General features: G+C 37.0%; 1 protein-coding gene across 11 annotated transcripts in view; it reads right to left on the reverse strand.

Moving 5' to 3' along the window:
* Positions 1–17,633, reverse strand: part of vav2 (vav guanine nucleotide exchange factor 2) — a 220,561-nt gene that overhangs the window by 49,733 nt on the left and 153,195 nt on the right. For all 11 annotated transcript variants that reach the window (XM_023338195.1, XM_023338199.1, XM_023338197.1 and 8 more), the window contains 2 exons: positions 14,921–14,979; positions 7,614–7,682 (listed from right to left, as the gene is read on the reverse strand). In XM_023338195.1, the coding sequence (XP_023193963.1) occupies positions 7,614–7,682; positions 14,921–14,979 (128 nt within the window). The remainder of the gene's footprint in view (positions 1–7,613; positions 7,683–14,920; positions 14,980–17,633) is intronic.

A 17,633-nucleotide genomic window follows, 5' to 3' on the forward strand; every position in this document is an offset into this window, starting at 1 on the left:
CATTTGCAATAACTCCTTGTAATAATAATGATAATAATAAAAATGTAAGTACATAAACTATACTGCTCTAACATCTCAGAGCAGCCACAAATTTTGTTATCTCATAGGCTGCATTTAGCTTTGACACATTTGTGACGGTAAATTCCAGAATAAAGAAATGGTAGCACAACAAACTAAATCGGTAAAACAGACTGGGAGTGTGAAGGACAAAAAAACAGTACAAACAAGAACACTTGTTTGCTTAAATTGTTTGTTAGGAGGATTACATCTATGAACATTCTTACAATATTTCTCAAAATGTGTGTTTTCTTCTCTTTGGAACAGAAACTTTTACAAACCTTTGCAACATATACCGCCACCAAGTGGACTGGAGTGTAAAACTCTACACTAGCTTAGCTCAACTTCATTTGGGCTTGTGTACTCTGAATAAGCCATACAGACAATAAATAATAAAAGTGTATTTCACAGTAGTTTTTGGTTGGGTGTGCATATCTACCATAAAGTTTGCGGATTATAAAAAGGCTGCAAAAGAGAACAAAGTGATTGCTCTAGCTGAAATTTATTTTGAAACATAAATGCAACTTTAACTGATCCTCTTATACAACCATTGAATCTTTGCCTTCGAGTTGTTTACTTCAAACTCCACCCTACCATCTGAAAGACGACTAAAATCAAGACCAGGAATTGTTTTTCCAAACAGTAAAAGTCCAATACTGGTGATTCTGGTGTCTCAATTTCCAGTTCTTAGCTGGCAGAATTAGCCAAGTCATCTGCTGCTTTCAAGGTCAATAAATGCGTTCAGAGATGGATTTCCTCAGACCCTGACTGCATGTGAGCAAAATGGCTGACAATTTATCTGCAAATAATGCGATTTTTAATCAGCTCAGCTGAAAGAGAAACGACTTAGGAAGCAAAAGAAGTTCCCAGATGACAATTCATGCCCTGGTCATCATGAAAAGGAACCCACAAGGCACTTCAGGTGCACGGTTTTCAATGTTATTGTTGACACACTCCTGCAAGAGCTTTCTGAGAGGTTTTCCAATTTTCAACTTGTGTCTGAGAAATTTAAATTCATCACTAAAATGGAACACATGACAAAAGCTGACCTAGAGGAATCAGTGACCACATATGCCCTGACCACCTGTGATGTTTCCAGAGATATCATTCAAGAAATATACCCAGCAAGCCGTCTACTGAAGGGTTACAAGGCTCTAGAAAAGTTAAATTTCCTCATTCAAGAAAACCTTGATTTGGTATTCCCAAATTTGACAGTAGCCCTTAGAATATTTTTAACCATGCCTCTCACAGTTGCATCTGTAGAGAGATCATTTAGCAAGCTGAAGCTCATCAAAACATACCTCCGTTCAAATATGAGCAATGATCGCTTGTCCCAGTTAGCAGTGATCTCTATCGAAAACAATGTGGCACGGTCTATTTCATTTGATGCTTTAATTGACAAATGGGCAAGTGCAAAGTCACGGAATGTAACAATTTAAATTCCATAAATGTTTAAATGTTAAAACTCTGACATAGAGTTCAGGCTGTTAAGATTTCATATTTCCAAAACACAAAATGTTGGGCACTGAGTGCCCTTGCTGTTAAATATTTGTACTCTAATAAACTTCTTATTTGCTTATGATTGAAAAATTCACCTGATATAATATGTGAAAATGTATGTTCTAAGTGCATGACTAAGGGGGGGCGCCGAAGATATGTTCGCATCCACCTCAAAATTATGGAGTTGCACCCCTGATCAGCTGCATTACTTTAAGATGACTTATTGCTTCCATAGAGAAATTTCTTTCAACTGTTCACTTTTGCAGGATCCCCCTTTTGTCTGAATCTAATAATACAAGTATGTTACTATCAGTTACAGCTACTATTAACACCAAAATTACTGCTCGTTTTATAAATGAAGAGGAAAACAATCAAATAGAGGAAGCCAGGAATAATCCACTAACTAACTGCAGGTAAAAATATATGAATGCAATAAAGACAAACAAAAAGTCACAAAAAATATAAACAATCATAACCAAATAAGAAATATTAATATTTATACATGTCTAAACACTGTACAAAAAAGAAGAATAAATCACAAATTGTGTAACTTTCCTATTTTGCAAACTATTGACTTTTTTTTTTGCCTGCCCAGGGGAATAACACACCAAAATAAACTGCTAAAGATGACACAAAGAGCTTGTGACAGTCCATGTTTGGGAATGGAAATCTATGTGTGCCTTTCGCAAAGGAAATAACTCCCCTGGCAACTGTGGCAGATCCTCCCCATTTCATGCTTTGTCAACCTCAGGATGGAGTCATTCCAGACGGGGAGGACTTGGGAGTTAAGCGAGGTGATCATCTGGACGCCAGAGGGAAGAGGTAAGGACCAGGGTCGCCGCATTAACCTCAGAGACCTCAATTAGACGAAGAAACAGATACCGGGTAGCAGAACGCAAACAGCGTGACCAACATTTACATGCCGGCGCTATGGAACATCCAAACCATCCACTTTACATCCGTTGCTTTTAGGTGAGCTCCTAATGATGGCTGCAGGCCTCAATCAACCTCACTCAACATGAGTTCAACTGACACAGCGTGTGCAATATGGAAATACTCTAACAACTGAAGTGACTTGTACTTAACCTTTAAATAATACTCAGTCAAGCAAAACATAATCTCTTGTGTTCATAGCTTCAGGTTAAGCTGTTGGATGTAGATTACTCATACAGGACCAATTCTTAACAAGTAGACTTCACAAATCATCAAGCAAGTCCACATCAAGAGTCCAAGCACCGCATTGTACTTTCTGAGGATGTAGGATCAGATTTTAAAATGATAGGAATATAAGCAGTAATTTCTGTGGAGGTTGTGTCTGTGGAAAATCCTGGCTGAAAATCCCTCTGATTGTCTCCAGTCACATTAGCTGGACAAAACACAGGACATGCAATTAAAGTTTGTCTGTTTTCCTGACATACAGCTGTGGAAAAAGTTAGGAGACCACTGCAAAATTACCACTTTCTCTGATTTTACTCTTCATAGGTATATGTTTGAGTAAAATGAACATTTGTTATTTTATTCTATGAACTACTGACCAGATGTCTTTGAGATTCCAAGCAACAATTTAGTATTTATTTGCAGGAAATGAGAAATGGTCAAAATAAGGAAAAGGATGCAGGGCTTTCAGACCTCAAATAATGCAAAGAAAACAAGTTCATATTCATTTACAAACAACAACACAAATGTTTTAACTGAGGAAGAGTTCAGAAATCAATATTTGGTGGAATAACCAAGAGGTTTTCAATGGGTTTCAGTGCAGTGGTTTCATCATTTTTTCCAGAGCTGTATATGGATAATTTTGAATAAATTTGAACAATAATGAAAAAATCCACAAACAAAATCTTTAAATTCTTTTTGTACAGTCTAGTGAAGGGCAGTTTCCAGTGCAGAATACACACTTGTCACTTCAGGAGTCTATACTAGGAACATCGCTATGGGTTTCTGATGTTTAAACCTTCAATATTTAGTCCTGTATTGATGTGACTGAGAGTGAACAACAAAAGATCTGTCTGAGACCTTTAAATAACTCCAGGTTTTAAGAGTTCAATATTGAGTTGAAATGATCATAAATTTGAAACTGTATGATCATCAGTCATTTTTATCCTCTGTTCTTTAGGGAACTTTTGTATAAGGTGAAATGGACAGTGAAAAGGCAAGATGTTGACAGACAGTCTTCATCACTCTTAATCAATGTGGCTCTGCAAAAAGTCAATGAAGCTTCCATGAACTGTAATTACTGGAGTTCTATTGAATATGAACACATCCCTAAAAGATCCATGCAGCTGCGTTTCAGGTTCGTTTTTCACTAAATAAATCCATGAAGACTCACTTGAGTACCATAAGAGTGATTGTTTTTACAAGGCATAACATTTTGACCACCTTATTAACCATCATGGTGTGATCCCTAACGCCTGCGAATATCAAACATGGAGAAACATCATTTAGGTTTATACCTTCAGATCCAGAGAAACATCTATTAGTATAGAAACTGGGGAGTACTTATTCTTATTCTTATTAAACGTGGGGAACCAATATTTAGTTTTATACTTTGATAGTAACCCAGAATAAGACTCACACATGGACACACATAAACTCCTACTGGTTTATAAATTATGAGTACTTATTCTTATTGGTAATCGAGAACAAACTTTATATCTCGAGAAACTGCTATTAGCTTAAATTGTGTAGTATTTTTGTCTTTTTTGTTACCTTCTTGTCATCCTTTTGGTTTGTTGTTTTGTTTGTATTTCCTTCTAAATCATTTAAAGTACTTTAAACTGCCTTGTTGCTGAAAATGTTCGCCCATTCATCAACATCATTCAGCAGTTGGTTTCAGTTTTTATTTATTTTTTTTACCCCCATGTTACTCACCAGTTTCAGGAGATTCTTAGCTTTGCCATAAAATTATTATTGCACTTTCCCACTGGCTTTTATTATTTACCATCAAAATTTGTGGTGGCAATATTGCTGTTTTATATCTTTCACAGTCTTGTTTTTTTACGGCTCCACATGTTCTCCCTGTGCACTGGTTTCCTCCTATGGGAAACAGATTGGCTTTACATCGATAAAACATGACTGTTATTACTGTGGAAAGATGATTATTGTCCCCATCATCCATTTTTCGCAGTTCAGTCATGGAGCCATCATAAATCACACATGCATCAATATTTCAGGCTAATTAATACGTCTTTGAGAGCGGGGTTATTGCTAGCATGACCTATGTGCTAAGCGTGTCCCACTGCATTAAGTGGAGGACCTGCTGATGAATCAATTATCCTCCTGTCCATTGGTGAGACAAAATGTTCCTCGTAAAAGGTCAAGTGCAGCCATATGGTGGAAGGGAATGATTAATTTAATAAGACCTGCCCTCTGCTCCTACAGTAAAGGTCACACACAGACCTTAGCTTGGTGACATCCCTGACCACTTAAGAAAACAAAGAACTCAACCCTCTGACTCAGTGAAGCTGCTGCTCTGGGTACCAAGGTTAATTTCAATCAATGTGTAGAATAGATTTTAGATGTTAAACACTGATTTAACCTTTCCTATAGGATGGCAAGTCCATCACCTGCTCAGTTCCTATGTTTATACACTGACTTCTGAAGTTATTTTGTTGATACAGCTTTTTAATTTTTTGTCATAAGACAAACTGTCCATGTACAAACTCTCAACTGATGACCAGTCAGGTGGGCTCGTTAACCAATATTCATGATTCTCGGAAGCAAAACCTGCAACCAAATGACACACGGTCGCTTCAAATTGTTTACAATTATAAATAAATAAGCAATAAAGTCAACCATTACACCTGCAGTAAGTTAGAGACTGAAATTATTTCTATTCTTAGAAGTTCTATTCAAGTTTCAAGACATTGAGAATCTGGACTTTGACTGGGCCGTTTTAACCCCTGGAAATATTTTGATCTGAAACTATGGCTGCAACCAATTATTATTTTAGTAATTGATTATAGCATAGATTATTCTGATGATTAGTCAGATAAAAGACTGCACACTTTAAATATTTTTTTAACCATTTAAGCCTTTTTTAAATTCAATATTAGAAATACGTAAAAAGATGAAAACAAGCAAATAATTCAATTTCATTAAAAGAAAGGAAATTTTATTGTATTTTAGTGTACACTTGACTATTTATAGAAAAGGTGCTTAGAAGAAGATTTTGGTTTCTGTAGTATTTCAAACAGATGAAGCTAAAACTTCCACTTGAGAATTTCTGGGTAAAACATATTTACAGACAAAGAAGTATTTATTAAGTGCAAATCTATATATATTTTTTAACAGTTTTGACTTAATTACTGTTCCGAGCTTTTGGAGTCTGCATGCTCCAGCTAATGACATCAAACTCAGAATATAACATAAAATTATGTTACTGGCACCAATTTTAAGGGGTGTGAATACTTTAGCAAAACTCTATCCTTGTGAGTCTGCTGCATTCAGGCACATTTTTATTATTTCTCCCCTTCATAAATGCATTATACATTAATAAATGAAACCAATATCATTTAAATATAAAACAGATAATTATGGTTTATGTATCAGGCTATCATCACCTAAATATGAGACTTATTTGAGTCTTATTTCATGCAGTCACCCTGCATACAGTATTTGCACCCTAATCCAGCATTACCCTGCTTGGCAGCATCTCATATCCTCCTCTGCTTGCATCATCCTAAACAGTTTGTCCCAATCATGCATTCAGGAGAGACATATCTATATCTACAGTATAGTTTGCATGATCTGCTTTCTCCCCATCATTCCATGATGAACGACACCCATCTCAGAGCGGTTAGCTAATTAATCTCCATTAATCTGAGTCAAGCAGCTGCTGTCACCAGCCCCAGAGCCTACAAATCCCTCTCACGCACAGGAAAACCAAACCACTGTGCACCGAATCCATGCAGCCGGCCACAGACGCTTTTAGAAAGGCAGCCAAGCCTAAAAAAAAAAAAAACTGAGCAGAGCAGAGCTGGTGTCGCCATCGCAACAGACAACGTGGAAGAGTGCTCTTTGCTTATCTAATTAGGCAATTAGCACATATGGCGAAAAGTGACAATCACAACTTGACTTCAAGCATCGCTAGCTATGTGATATGTATGCACTGGAATCCTTACATCTGAAAAATGGTTTCTGCATCAAAGCAATGAAAGCCGATGGTATTTTGGAGAGAACATGACCATGAATAAGATGCTCTCCAAGAGACGGAAAACATGTAGTCAGCGAGTAAAACTGAAACAATATGCAAAAAATTAGAACAATCTAAGGAGTTTTAATTTTTAAATGCAGGGTTGTTCAACTTAACAAGGTTTATCTGAATCCTTTCATGCATATTGGTCACTACAGTGGACAGCTATCTAAAAGCCATTTTCTTGTGCTTCTTGTGGATTTTTATGTTATGAATGCACACAGACCACTGAAGTGGACACTAATGCATCATAAAATACATGATCAACTACTAGCCATTAGCTGCCATTAAATGCAAGAAATTATTTTTGCTAAATCCAATACAGATCAATGCATCTGCCTCACCTTAAAGGCATTTTCTGTTGTTTTTCTTCAACATGGCATGTTTATAGATCCCAGAAAAAAGCTAAAGAAAGTGTTTTTGATCAAACCTAACTCAGCTACACCAGTTCTGTCAGGACGAATAGTCTGAAATTTCAGAAAATGTTGAAGGACCCCCAAAGACCTCCAATCGTTTGGGTTACACTAAGTGGCCCTAAACAGCAACAGTTTTTTCTGAGTACAAGTCAGAGACCGAGGGAAAAGGATTTTGTATGTACATGATAATATCTTTTTATACATTCCTGAAATAGAAAATTATGTAAGAGAGAAAAAAAACCAATGCTGTGAACTTGCTTGTGTGTTTTCTTAGAAACAAAATAATGTACATCCATTTCCCCTTGGGTTTTAGATTTTCTTGTTTAAAGTGACAAAAATGTTTGTAAAAGATTAAGGTTAGTGGAAGCCTCCAGAGAATTACTGGAACGTCCAACTGAGTGACTAAAAAAGTCAGTTTGGGTGATTTTGGAAGAATGCACACTTACTCTGCCAACTCCTCCAGGCTCCGGTACACATCATCCTCATTCAGAGCCGTGTCCTCGGACGGGAAGGGCCTGATGCACAAACAGAGCACACACAGCCAGAGATGGTTACAAAACACTTTGTCGACACACACCCACACAAACACACCGCTCTGTCTCAGGTAGAAAAATAACCAGTCGGAAACTTGGTGTTCCATCTGTCAGCTTGTCGCTCCTCGCTCCATCACTTCAGCAGCTAAACAGCAGGAACTATTCAACCGAGGGACCCCATCAGTCACAAACAACGTTGTCAAAACGCATCAAAACGCTGCTGCTGACAGATAAGGAGTGCGCCGTCCTCCGAGAACCAACTTTACTGCTAGGAATTCAAGGGAGGGAAGCTGGCGTTTTCTTTTTTTCCCCCTCCTTCCAGATTGACAGGCAGGAGTTGGAGACATCCTATCAGGATTTCGACCATCATTCAATCTTCAGGGACAACGCAAGCAAAATAAAAAACTGAAAGTTTGGAGATGTTTTTTTGTTTTTTTTTCTGCGGGGTGTGACCTTCAGCGCTTGCAGAAAACAAACTGTACCGGTGTGAGACAAGCTGAACATAAAAACCCAACAAATAAATAAAAAGTTGTGTTGAGATTCATGTTTCATGAGGACCTTGTTTATCTGGGTGAATTTATCCAAACTGTTTTTAATGATGTCAGATTTCTGGAAGCTTTTAGTTGGAAGAGTAGGATTAGATTTCTAAGGGTTAATGATGCCATTTCTCCCTAAGAGCTGCATGTGAATGCTGCACATTAAGGCCTAATAAATGACATCTGAAAGCCTCGTAACCTACACTGCTGCAGCATTCTCAGTCAAATCTTGGGTATTGTGCCACAAGGTAGGGACGGGCGATAGGGAATTTGATCATGACATTTGATCAAATTTATTGTGTAAAAGTGACATTAAAAAAAATTTACAAATTCTTTTAGGCAACTATACTTTTAGGCAGCTCTAAATAAAAAAAATGTTTAAATAGGCTTCTTTTGGACATCAATTACATAAAGAATTGTGATTTTGCCACTAATTTGCAAATAGTGACTGTATTTATTTTCATTTTTATACTACTTGGTAACTAATCGGGCAAAGTCGGGCAAATATTAAACATGATTCCAGCAATATTTTAAGTTTTTGAAGTTTTTAAGGATCATTAATAAGGATTTATCAATAATATAGTTTATGTTAGTCTATCACAAAAGATCCCAGTAAAATACATCAGGTTTTGTGGTTTTAATGTGAGAAATGTGCAAACATTCAACTTTTATGCTGACAAAAAGAGACCAAAGAGAAATAAAAAAAATAATTTGTGCATGTCATGTTGCTGTCTAGACAGACAAGTTAGCCTGGAGCCAATGGCGACAGTTTAGTGTCACAGTGTCACATTCAAAGCTCTCTTGAAAGCACTCTCCTCTCTGTTAGCTCTCTGCTTTCAAATCCTTTTTACTGTATTTAATCCCAAGATATGATCAAATGACTCCCAGTGGTGTGCATCTCTCTAAAGAGGCAGAGGTTAGCGGCTAATTGCTGCACTTTATGTTTAAATGCAAGCGGGTAAACTGGACTCTAGCTGTGCATTTTATGCTTTGTGTGTGATTGTGACATCAGTAATCAGCCTCTGCTTAATTAAAGCAACAATCACACTGAAAGCCCGTGTCAGTCGTCGAGCTAATGAACGCTGGACGAGATAATCAAAGGTCAGCAACCTCACACAAACAAACACGTCCTGAAATCTCCTCTGTCTTTTATAAATCCTTCTCTCTGAACAATTTCCTCGTGTTTTACAGCTGGTAACTTTATTAAAACACGTAATTTCAAAAGCTAATTACAAGTTTTACTTCCACAAAATCTGCCTCTTCTGATTTATGTCAAGCTCTCGCTCACTGTTATGAAGCGCACAGGGTGCCTCCTCCAGAGTGCAATAACACACCCACATTTGATGGCCCCCTCCAATGAAGTGTGCATTATATTTTAAGTTATTAATGGAGTCCCGCAGGGCAAAATCTAATTACACAGTAGTTTGTGGAGCTCCACGCACGCATTCATCATCCCTGTGCTCCTTCGTGGAGCCGAGCAACGGCCATTGCTGCAGTTTTAATTTCCCTTAAATAGTGCAACCAGGTGTAATTGAACTCTGTTCCTAATTTCATCAAGGCACCTCTGATGAGCCGACACTCGGCAATTTATTGCTGCTCTGTGGGCTTTTTACGGATGCATGTTGTTCATGTCTTTATCACACAGGCTGAACGGGAGAAAGTGATGCGGCAAACGTAAAACAATAAGTTTATGTAGTTTTATATTTTCGTTAATGACTGCCTCTTGTATAATTTGAGCAAGTATTCACACGCTTTATAACAATCAATTTCTTATGTATTTTAGTTAAATTTGTGGATGAAAGCAGTGCTGTGGTGGTGCAGGGGTTAAGTACAACCCACATATGGAGGCCTTAGTCCTCAACGCTACTGTTGCAGGTTCGATTCCCGGCCTGACGACCTTTGCCGCATGTCGTCCCCTTCTCTCATTACCCTGTTTTCCGTCAATTCACTATCAAATAAAGGCCACTAGAGCTTTTTAAGTAGTTTTTTTTTTCAAAACAACATTTTGAACAATGCGACTAAAACAACTTTTATAATCCAAAGAGACATTTCTGGTCAATTTTATAATTTACCGATTGCTTAGAGGCAAACAATTTTATTTTATTTTTTAAGGATTTCAGCGCTGTATCCAACTGAAGAAGGAAAACTGGCAGGTAGATTTGCATGTTTTCTTTAATAAGTCCATCTACACAGATTTTTATACTTCTGTGTAGAAAAAAAATTATGAATTTTTTTCTCCTTTAGCTGTTGCTTACATTTCTTTTCAAGGCTGATAACGATTGAATTGTTTTCAAAAAGCTAGCCTGTAGTTGAATGGGTTTTGATAGAAACATGTCTCTCAGACGTCTCACTTTTTAGGTGAGTTTGTCAGAGGAATTTTTTGGCGCCTTTATGTGGTACGAATCTGCAAAAGTGGTTGTTTTGCTTCAGCCCTCTTTTAACACTGAAGATGAATAAACCAATCAGATCTGTCTACAGATTATTAAACCTTCAAGGTGCGGATCAGTACATTGTGGAGGACTTAATTTGATCTTTTTCAACAGTAATGTGACACTTGGTGCTTCTTTCTGTTTTGGGTCATTAATAAACCAGGAAAATCCCCAACAGCTGATCTTCTTAATCTTGGACTTCATCTTCATCTTCTTTGTTTCAGTCATCCTACTTCTAGACTTGGTCCTCCTCCTCCTCATCTGTCTTTTCTCATCTAGCTGCTAATCATGTTGGTCCTGGTCATGTTTTGTGATTAATCTTGGTCTTCTCCAGGTAGGTCGTCTTTACTTGGTCATCTTAATGTTTTTCATCTTGGTCTTCGTCATTTTGACTTTGCCTTAGTCTCATTTACCTTTCTCCTATTTTTTTGGTCTTGTTCTTATGATTCTTCATGTTCATGTTCTTTATATTTTCCTACTTTTCATCTTGTTTTAATTGCCCCCTCCAATGGTCGCCATAGGGAACCAACAATTTTGTTCACTGCTTTATTAATTCTGAATTGCTTCACTGTTAAGTAGTTTCCTCTTAGCAAATTTTCATCCAAATGTTTCTTTTCCAGGGATTCACCACAAGTCACATCATTGCAAAAGTATTTTGTTTTTCTCCAGACGAGCAAGGTTGTGCCATCAGCAATCCAAGTCACATTTGTTGACATTTGAACTTTGTGCTTGTGACACATTGAACGCCACAAAACCCTCAGGTGTCCCGTAGCATGATGCTAAAGCTGAGGTCAGAGCCCCGAACACACGAGGAAACAGCAGGGATCAGCGAACATGGAGGACAGGGTTACAGTGGGGTTCGCTGAGGACAGAAAAGATAATCAGCAGGAAAGAGGATGAATAATAAGTGACACAGGCTTATACTGTGGGTGAGACGGATAAACAGGAGGTCAACTCAAAGCACAACCAGAGGGCCTGAGGTGGAAAAACCAAGGTTATCGGGATGTTAAGCGAATAAGTAGCTACAGGAAAAACCTTTGAAATAATTTAAATAATCAGTTTGCCAAACATGGTAAAATGTTATTAATTAAAAGGGTGATGACTGTATCTTTTTATGAGATTATAACACCACTAAACAACCCAAAGTGCCACAAGATATGATTCAGACTTTTCAAAAGATGTGAAGCTTTCTGTCGTCTGAGAGGATAAAAAAAGAAAAAAAACTCCTAACAATCCCATGTGGCTCTTCGGATCCATCTGCACTAAATTAGCAGAGCAGTTTTCAGAATGTTGTAAAGTCAGACCCACTTAAAATTTAGCAAATACTAAAGCAATTTAAGGTCAACGTTACAGAGATGAGCTGCAGTGTGTTAACAAGGCCCAACAGCAGCCAGCAGATGGATCAATCGTCACGCCTGAAGTGATTTCATCCACAGATTTTTAAACGCAAGACTTGCTGTCTGCTCTAAATGTAAAGATTCAAGAGGTTTGGGTCAATGTTTGACCTGAGCCCTGGAGAGATGGAGAAGATCTTTTAAATGACTTTGGAAAAAAGAATGAGTCATTAAAATGTTCTGCTTACTTTACATTATTTAACATCTTAAGAATGAAAAACAAAACTCAATCGAATATATAGAACCAAGAAATGAAACACAATGCCTAAGAGTAATTGTTGAAAGCAAGGTAAACATGATTATTATTATATTGATTTTGTCTAAATCTTGAGTGCCACACATTTGTGTTCATGTCCCTTTAATGTGACACCCCTACAGAAAATCCAACATTACTATTTGAGGTGAATTTGAGAGTTTAGAACAGCTCTGTTGCACAGATAATATATTCATTATTTTTGAAAAGTTTGGCAGATTTCCCTTTCAAAAGAGATCATTATGTCATTGACTTCAACCATGTTTCTATGGATTTTGGTGGAGAAACTGGCCCACAGCATCACTGACTCGCCACTGTACTTAAGAGTAATCATTAGGTGTTTTTATGTATATTTTTCCTTTATTTTAAATTGTACCCACTGCAGTGTTTATCTGCTGAAAAGCTCAAGCTTAGTTGCAGTTTGGCGCAGGTTCAGTTGTTTCCAAGTTTGTATATATTACTCTGACTTCAGTGCTGTGGTTAGCATTAATAGAAACAACTTTGGTTGCAGAGTTTTTAAAGAATATCTATATGTGCAAATAAGTGTGAGACTCGTGGATTTTTTTTTACCAAGCTAAATAAAAGCACTCGAGGAAAAGGTTATAGATGTTTCTGTGTGAGATTCCGCTGTTGCAATAAAAAGTAATTTATTCTGAAGCGCTTTTTTTCCACTGCGCTCCCAGGGGTGCCAATAAGTGTGGGTGGGGGCAACATGATTTGTGTACTCCCAGTACAAAGCAGACCACACGGCTACCAGCGTTTGGCACATTCATTTTGGCCAAGAAAACTGTATTATGCAAACAGATCTTCCCCAAGGATTTGTCTCAAATAATAGACTTCTGCTTTGCGCTGTTGTTCAGGGCTTGTCACAAACATGATCTCAGTAAATAAAACCTTTTTTGATCTATTGTTGCCTTTGGATATTAATATTATAAATCAACTCAAGGACACGTTATTAACTCTGTTCATTTGGACTGCCACAATTGACATTAAGCTTAAATTTAATACAAAAATATCTACATTCATATTTATATATAGCTCTGTTGTGACCAATAAAGCCTTCACACACACATTACATCAGTTCCCAAACGTCTAGCGATCAAATCGGTCTATGACCCTGTGCTGCAGGTGGGCTTACCGGGGTGCAGCAATGCTAACACAATGATTCTGTTCAGGCCTTTTCAGAAACCACTTTGTAAAAAAACTACCTGGCAGGAAACTTCTAGGAACTTTGTTCGGTTTTTCAAAAAGATAGACTCTGTATAACCATGATAACACTCATGGTGCAGATCTAGCCACAGAATTCATCGGCATTCAGGAGGTGGATGACCCAAAAATTATTGCCATGGCAACGATTTGAATGTGAAATCTGTGTGCAAAATGATGGCCAAGTTTTCATTCAGTCAGCACTCCAGATCAATGCTGCTGTAAACTTGCTCTCTTTTTTTTCTCATTTACAAGAAAAGTGTTATCGAGCTATTCAAATTTTTCACATTTGATCAACAATATTCAATCTGTTTTATTAAAAGTTTATGTGATAGCTCTTCCTTTTTGTCTTTCCTTTGGTTTGTTGTTTTGTTTGTATTTCCTTCTAATTCATGTAAAGCACTTTGAGCTGCCTTACTGATGAAGATGTGCAATTTAATTAAAATGACCTTACCTTACCATTAACCCTGTTGTAGGCTCAAAGCTCTGTGTCGAGCCCAAAGGTTTAATAATCAGATGAGAAGTTTAAATTATTTAAAGAGATATTGTTTTGATTTAAGGACATTTTAAATTGTGTTGTATTAAAAACAGGAAGTGTAGGATTTCTTTGTCAAGTTTAGCATGGTGATCTATGACAGACCTCTTCTGTAGGGTTACATGCCATGGTTATTTCTATAACCTTCACTGTTTTTTGTTGTTAATTGTTATTTATTGAATATAACACAAAATCAATTATGCTTATTGTATGTGCTGTACTGGTAAAAAGCTTAGACTTAACTTCTCACTGTTCACAAACCGATATTGATTTTGACTCTTTGCTGCATTGTTAAAAACACAGTCAGCAGGCTTTGTTTGTCTTTATTAATAACAGGGGACATACCTCCTCTTTTGCCCACCGCCCACTTCTTTCTCCCCTCTTTTCATTTCCTGGCGCAGCTCCTAATGGGTGTACACCATCAACTTATCACTAACCCAGATGAAATGGCTTTTTACATGGCGCCTGTGAGCCACCCAGCTAAAGCAGTCTGAGCGAATGAAGAGATCAGAAGGCCAAAGAAGAAAAAGATAGAGAGAGTCCCTGAGCCTTGAAGAAAAATGACTACTTTTCATTTAATAAAGGATCTGACTCAGAATGACGCAGGGCCGATTTGAGTGATAGATGGAAAAGCATTGTGGAGTATTTCTTCCCTTGAAAGATAACGCTGGCAAAAAGCTGCTGCTAATTGCCTAAAATGTAAATTGACTTTTAAATGAGCAGCAGATGTTAATAGCTTCATCCATTTCAATACACTGCCTTTGAAGGAAATAGGGACGAGCTGTTTCAAAATGGCTTTTTTCTTGACATTGATATTCTTGGAGTGGATAAAGCAATAAAAGAGTGATTTGTGTGTCGCACGCATACCTGATGCCTTTGATTTGTGCAATGCTGTGGTGGGAGATCCTCGACAGGGCAGAGATTACCTGAAACACACAAAAAGCAGAAAAATAGTTAACAAAATATTCATTTATCTATTTTTAGGACTACAGTAAGAAGCGAAAAGCAGGAAATATGTTCAGGAAAGTAAAGCTGCTGTTTAAATACATATTTTGTATAGTTTTGGCTTAATTACTGCTATGAGCACGTTGTTTCTTCAGCAAATGGTCTTTTTTGAGTCTGTACACTCCAGTTAACTAAATTAGTTAACAATAATTTCAATAACTGAATCATCACAATTAATCTGATTAATCGTTTCAGCCCTATCCCTGCCTATTTGCGAGATAAAGAAGACTGTAGATATTAGCTTCTGTAACAGCACAAAATGGTTTCCAACATTTTTAGAGACCCATAAATGAACTACACCATTTTATTTTTTGCCATACCTTGTCATTGTTGATTTTGACCATCACTTTTTCTGAAATTGCATTACTTAATATTAACTAGATGCTGCAAATGAGCTATTTAATTAAGAGTGAATTAAATTGAGATGAAGACCTAAATACCTCTCTCTAAAGCAGGGGTGTCAAACTCATTTTCGTTTTGGGCCAAATCAGGATCATGAAAGCTCTTAAAGGGCCGGTTGTGACAGAATGTCTTCATAAAACCTGTTCACAAACTGTTAAGATATCAATAAATTCTTAAAATGAAATATTATTGAACATATTTTAGTCCCTCCAGGATTTTGTGATTCTTTTTGTGATTTTTCTGCAATAAGAATCAAAGTATTTGTGGTACTAATTTGGACAATTTGCAATATTTGAGCTTAATTATGAGATCCTGATTAATATAATTTGGCAGTAAACAGATAAAAACTGCATTTATTTGACTGATAACATAACATTCAAGCCATTTAGTCTTTAGTCTAGAATCTAGAGGGCCACATAAAAAGCTATGGTGGGCGGGATTTGGCCCACGGGCCTTGAGTTTGACACATATGCTCTAAAGACTTCAAAAAGTGTCTTAACCTTGGAGATAAAACCCTATAAACAGGCTACTTAAATATCCGTTTTTTTTTTTTTACAACCATCATTTTAAAGTGAGTTTTGCCATAAAAAGGTTAATTGTATTCTTGTAAAGATTTAACATCGCGTATGTGTCACAAAGAGCCGGGTTTGTGGTTGACTACCGCAGATGGCACGCTTGTAGGCTAATGCAAGAAATCGCACACACAAATGCAACAACACACAACGCAAACCTGGTCTCCTATGACTCATTACCCACTCCTGGGTGTATTTCAGGTTGCAACACCATGGCAAAGCCAGATGTCTCTCTGACAGGAAGGATAAAGTTGTTATCTCAACCTCTCTTTGGAGGCAGGTGTGTCATCACAGAGGCCCTCTCTGCACACAATGCGACAACATGGCACCCGCAGTATCCATTATTCCAGTTGAGCCTCTGCTAATGACTCTCCTCAATAGAAGGCTGGCACTTTAGGACCGTGAAGCACTTCTGTAGAAGTGCTGTTGACCCAAACCTTAAACTCTCTCCATTCATGGTGTTTCATGTAATCAACCAGACCGGGGATTACATTGAGCGTATGTTCATCATCTTCATTTACATTTAAGTGGTGTATTACAGAGGATATTTGCTCAAAAGACTAACAAGGGATTTTCTTCTTGTGTCATAGATATTGCTGAAATAATGGGTCCAATGCAAAGCAAATATACAATTAGATAATTTAGATTGAAAGCACACAATGTACATAGCCGTGTACAATTCCCCCTTTTTTTGTCAGGGAATGATAGATAATCACAATATTTCCACTTTTAATATAAGATATCTTGTAAGGAAATTAAAGTATTCTTTAATACTTTAAAGAATACTTTAAAGTATTAAAACTTTAAAGTTTAAAGTAAGTACGAGCTTAACAGTACATCTCGTACTGTTAAGAAAAAAAAACAAAAAAACCCACCTAGACCCAAATTCAAACCCTAAGAGAGAATGTGGTACAGTTTTACGAAATTAAACCTGAAATCTGGGCTAAAATTTTAAAAAGATTTAAAAACAATAGAACATATAACCTAAGAAACATTATACCCCCATTGAAATATGATGGTGAAAGTATCATGCTTTGAGTTTACTTTTCTTTACATAGAGCAACAGGTTTATCAAGGTGTTGAAACAGTTACAAATTTCAAAACATTTGTTTACCACAGAAACAACTTGACAGAAGTCTGCCCTACCAAATGTGAAGCATGGTGGTGGGCTTGTTATGCTGTGGGGTGACTTTTCCTTAGAACAAACTGTATTTTTTTGTCAACCTGGATTTTGAAAAATTCCAAAATGATCACTGAGGCACAGTCGCCCCATATGGAGCTGTGCTTTAAGTCGAGGTGAATAAAAATCTGAACAATTTTGTAAAGTATGTTCAGAACAAAAACATCATTAACATGGTGGTGGCACCATCATGCTGTGGACTTACTTTTTTTGGAATTGGACTTTCAAACAAAGTACAAAACGAAAGATCAAGAGAAAAATAGAATTTTATAGAAAGATACTGAGTCTAATAATTCATCCAAATTACCTGGCTTCACCAGAAGGAATGACTCCATAATCCAATAATAAAATATGCTCTCCAACAAATTGTTTTCTTAAGGATGTTTGTTAACATTTTATTTGGGCGTGGATAAAACTGGCA

Source organism: Xiphophorus maculatus, chromosome 8 (assembly GCF_002775205.1).
Source record: "Xiphophorus maculatus strain JP 163 A chromosome 8, X_maculatus-5.0-male, whole genome shotgun sequence".
Taxonomy (NCBI): domain Eukaryota; kingdom Metazoa; phylum Chordata; class Actinopteri; order Cyprinodontiformes; family Poeciliidae; genus Xiphophorus; species Xiphophorus maculatus.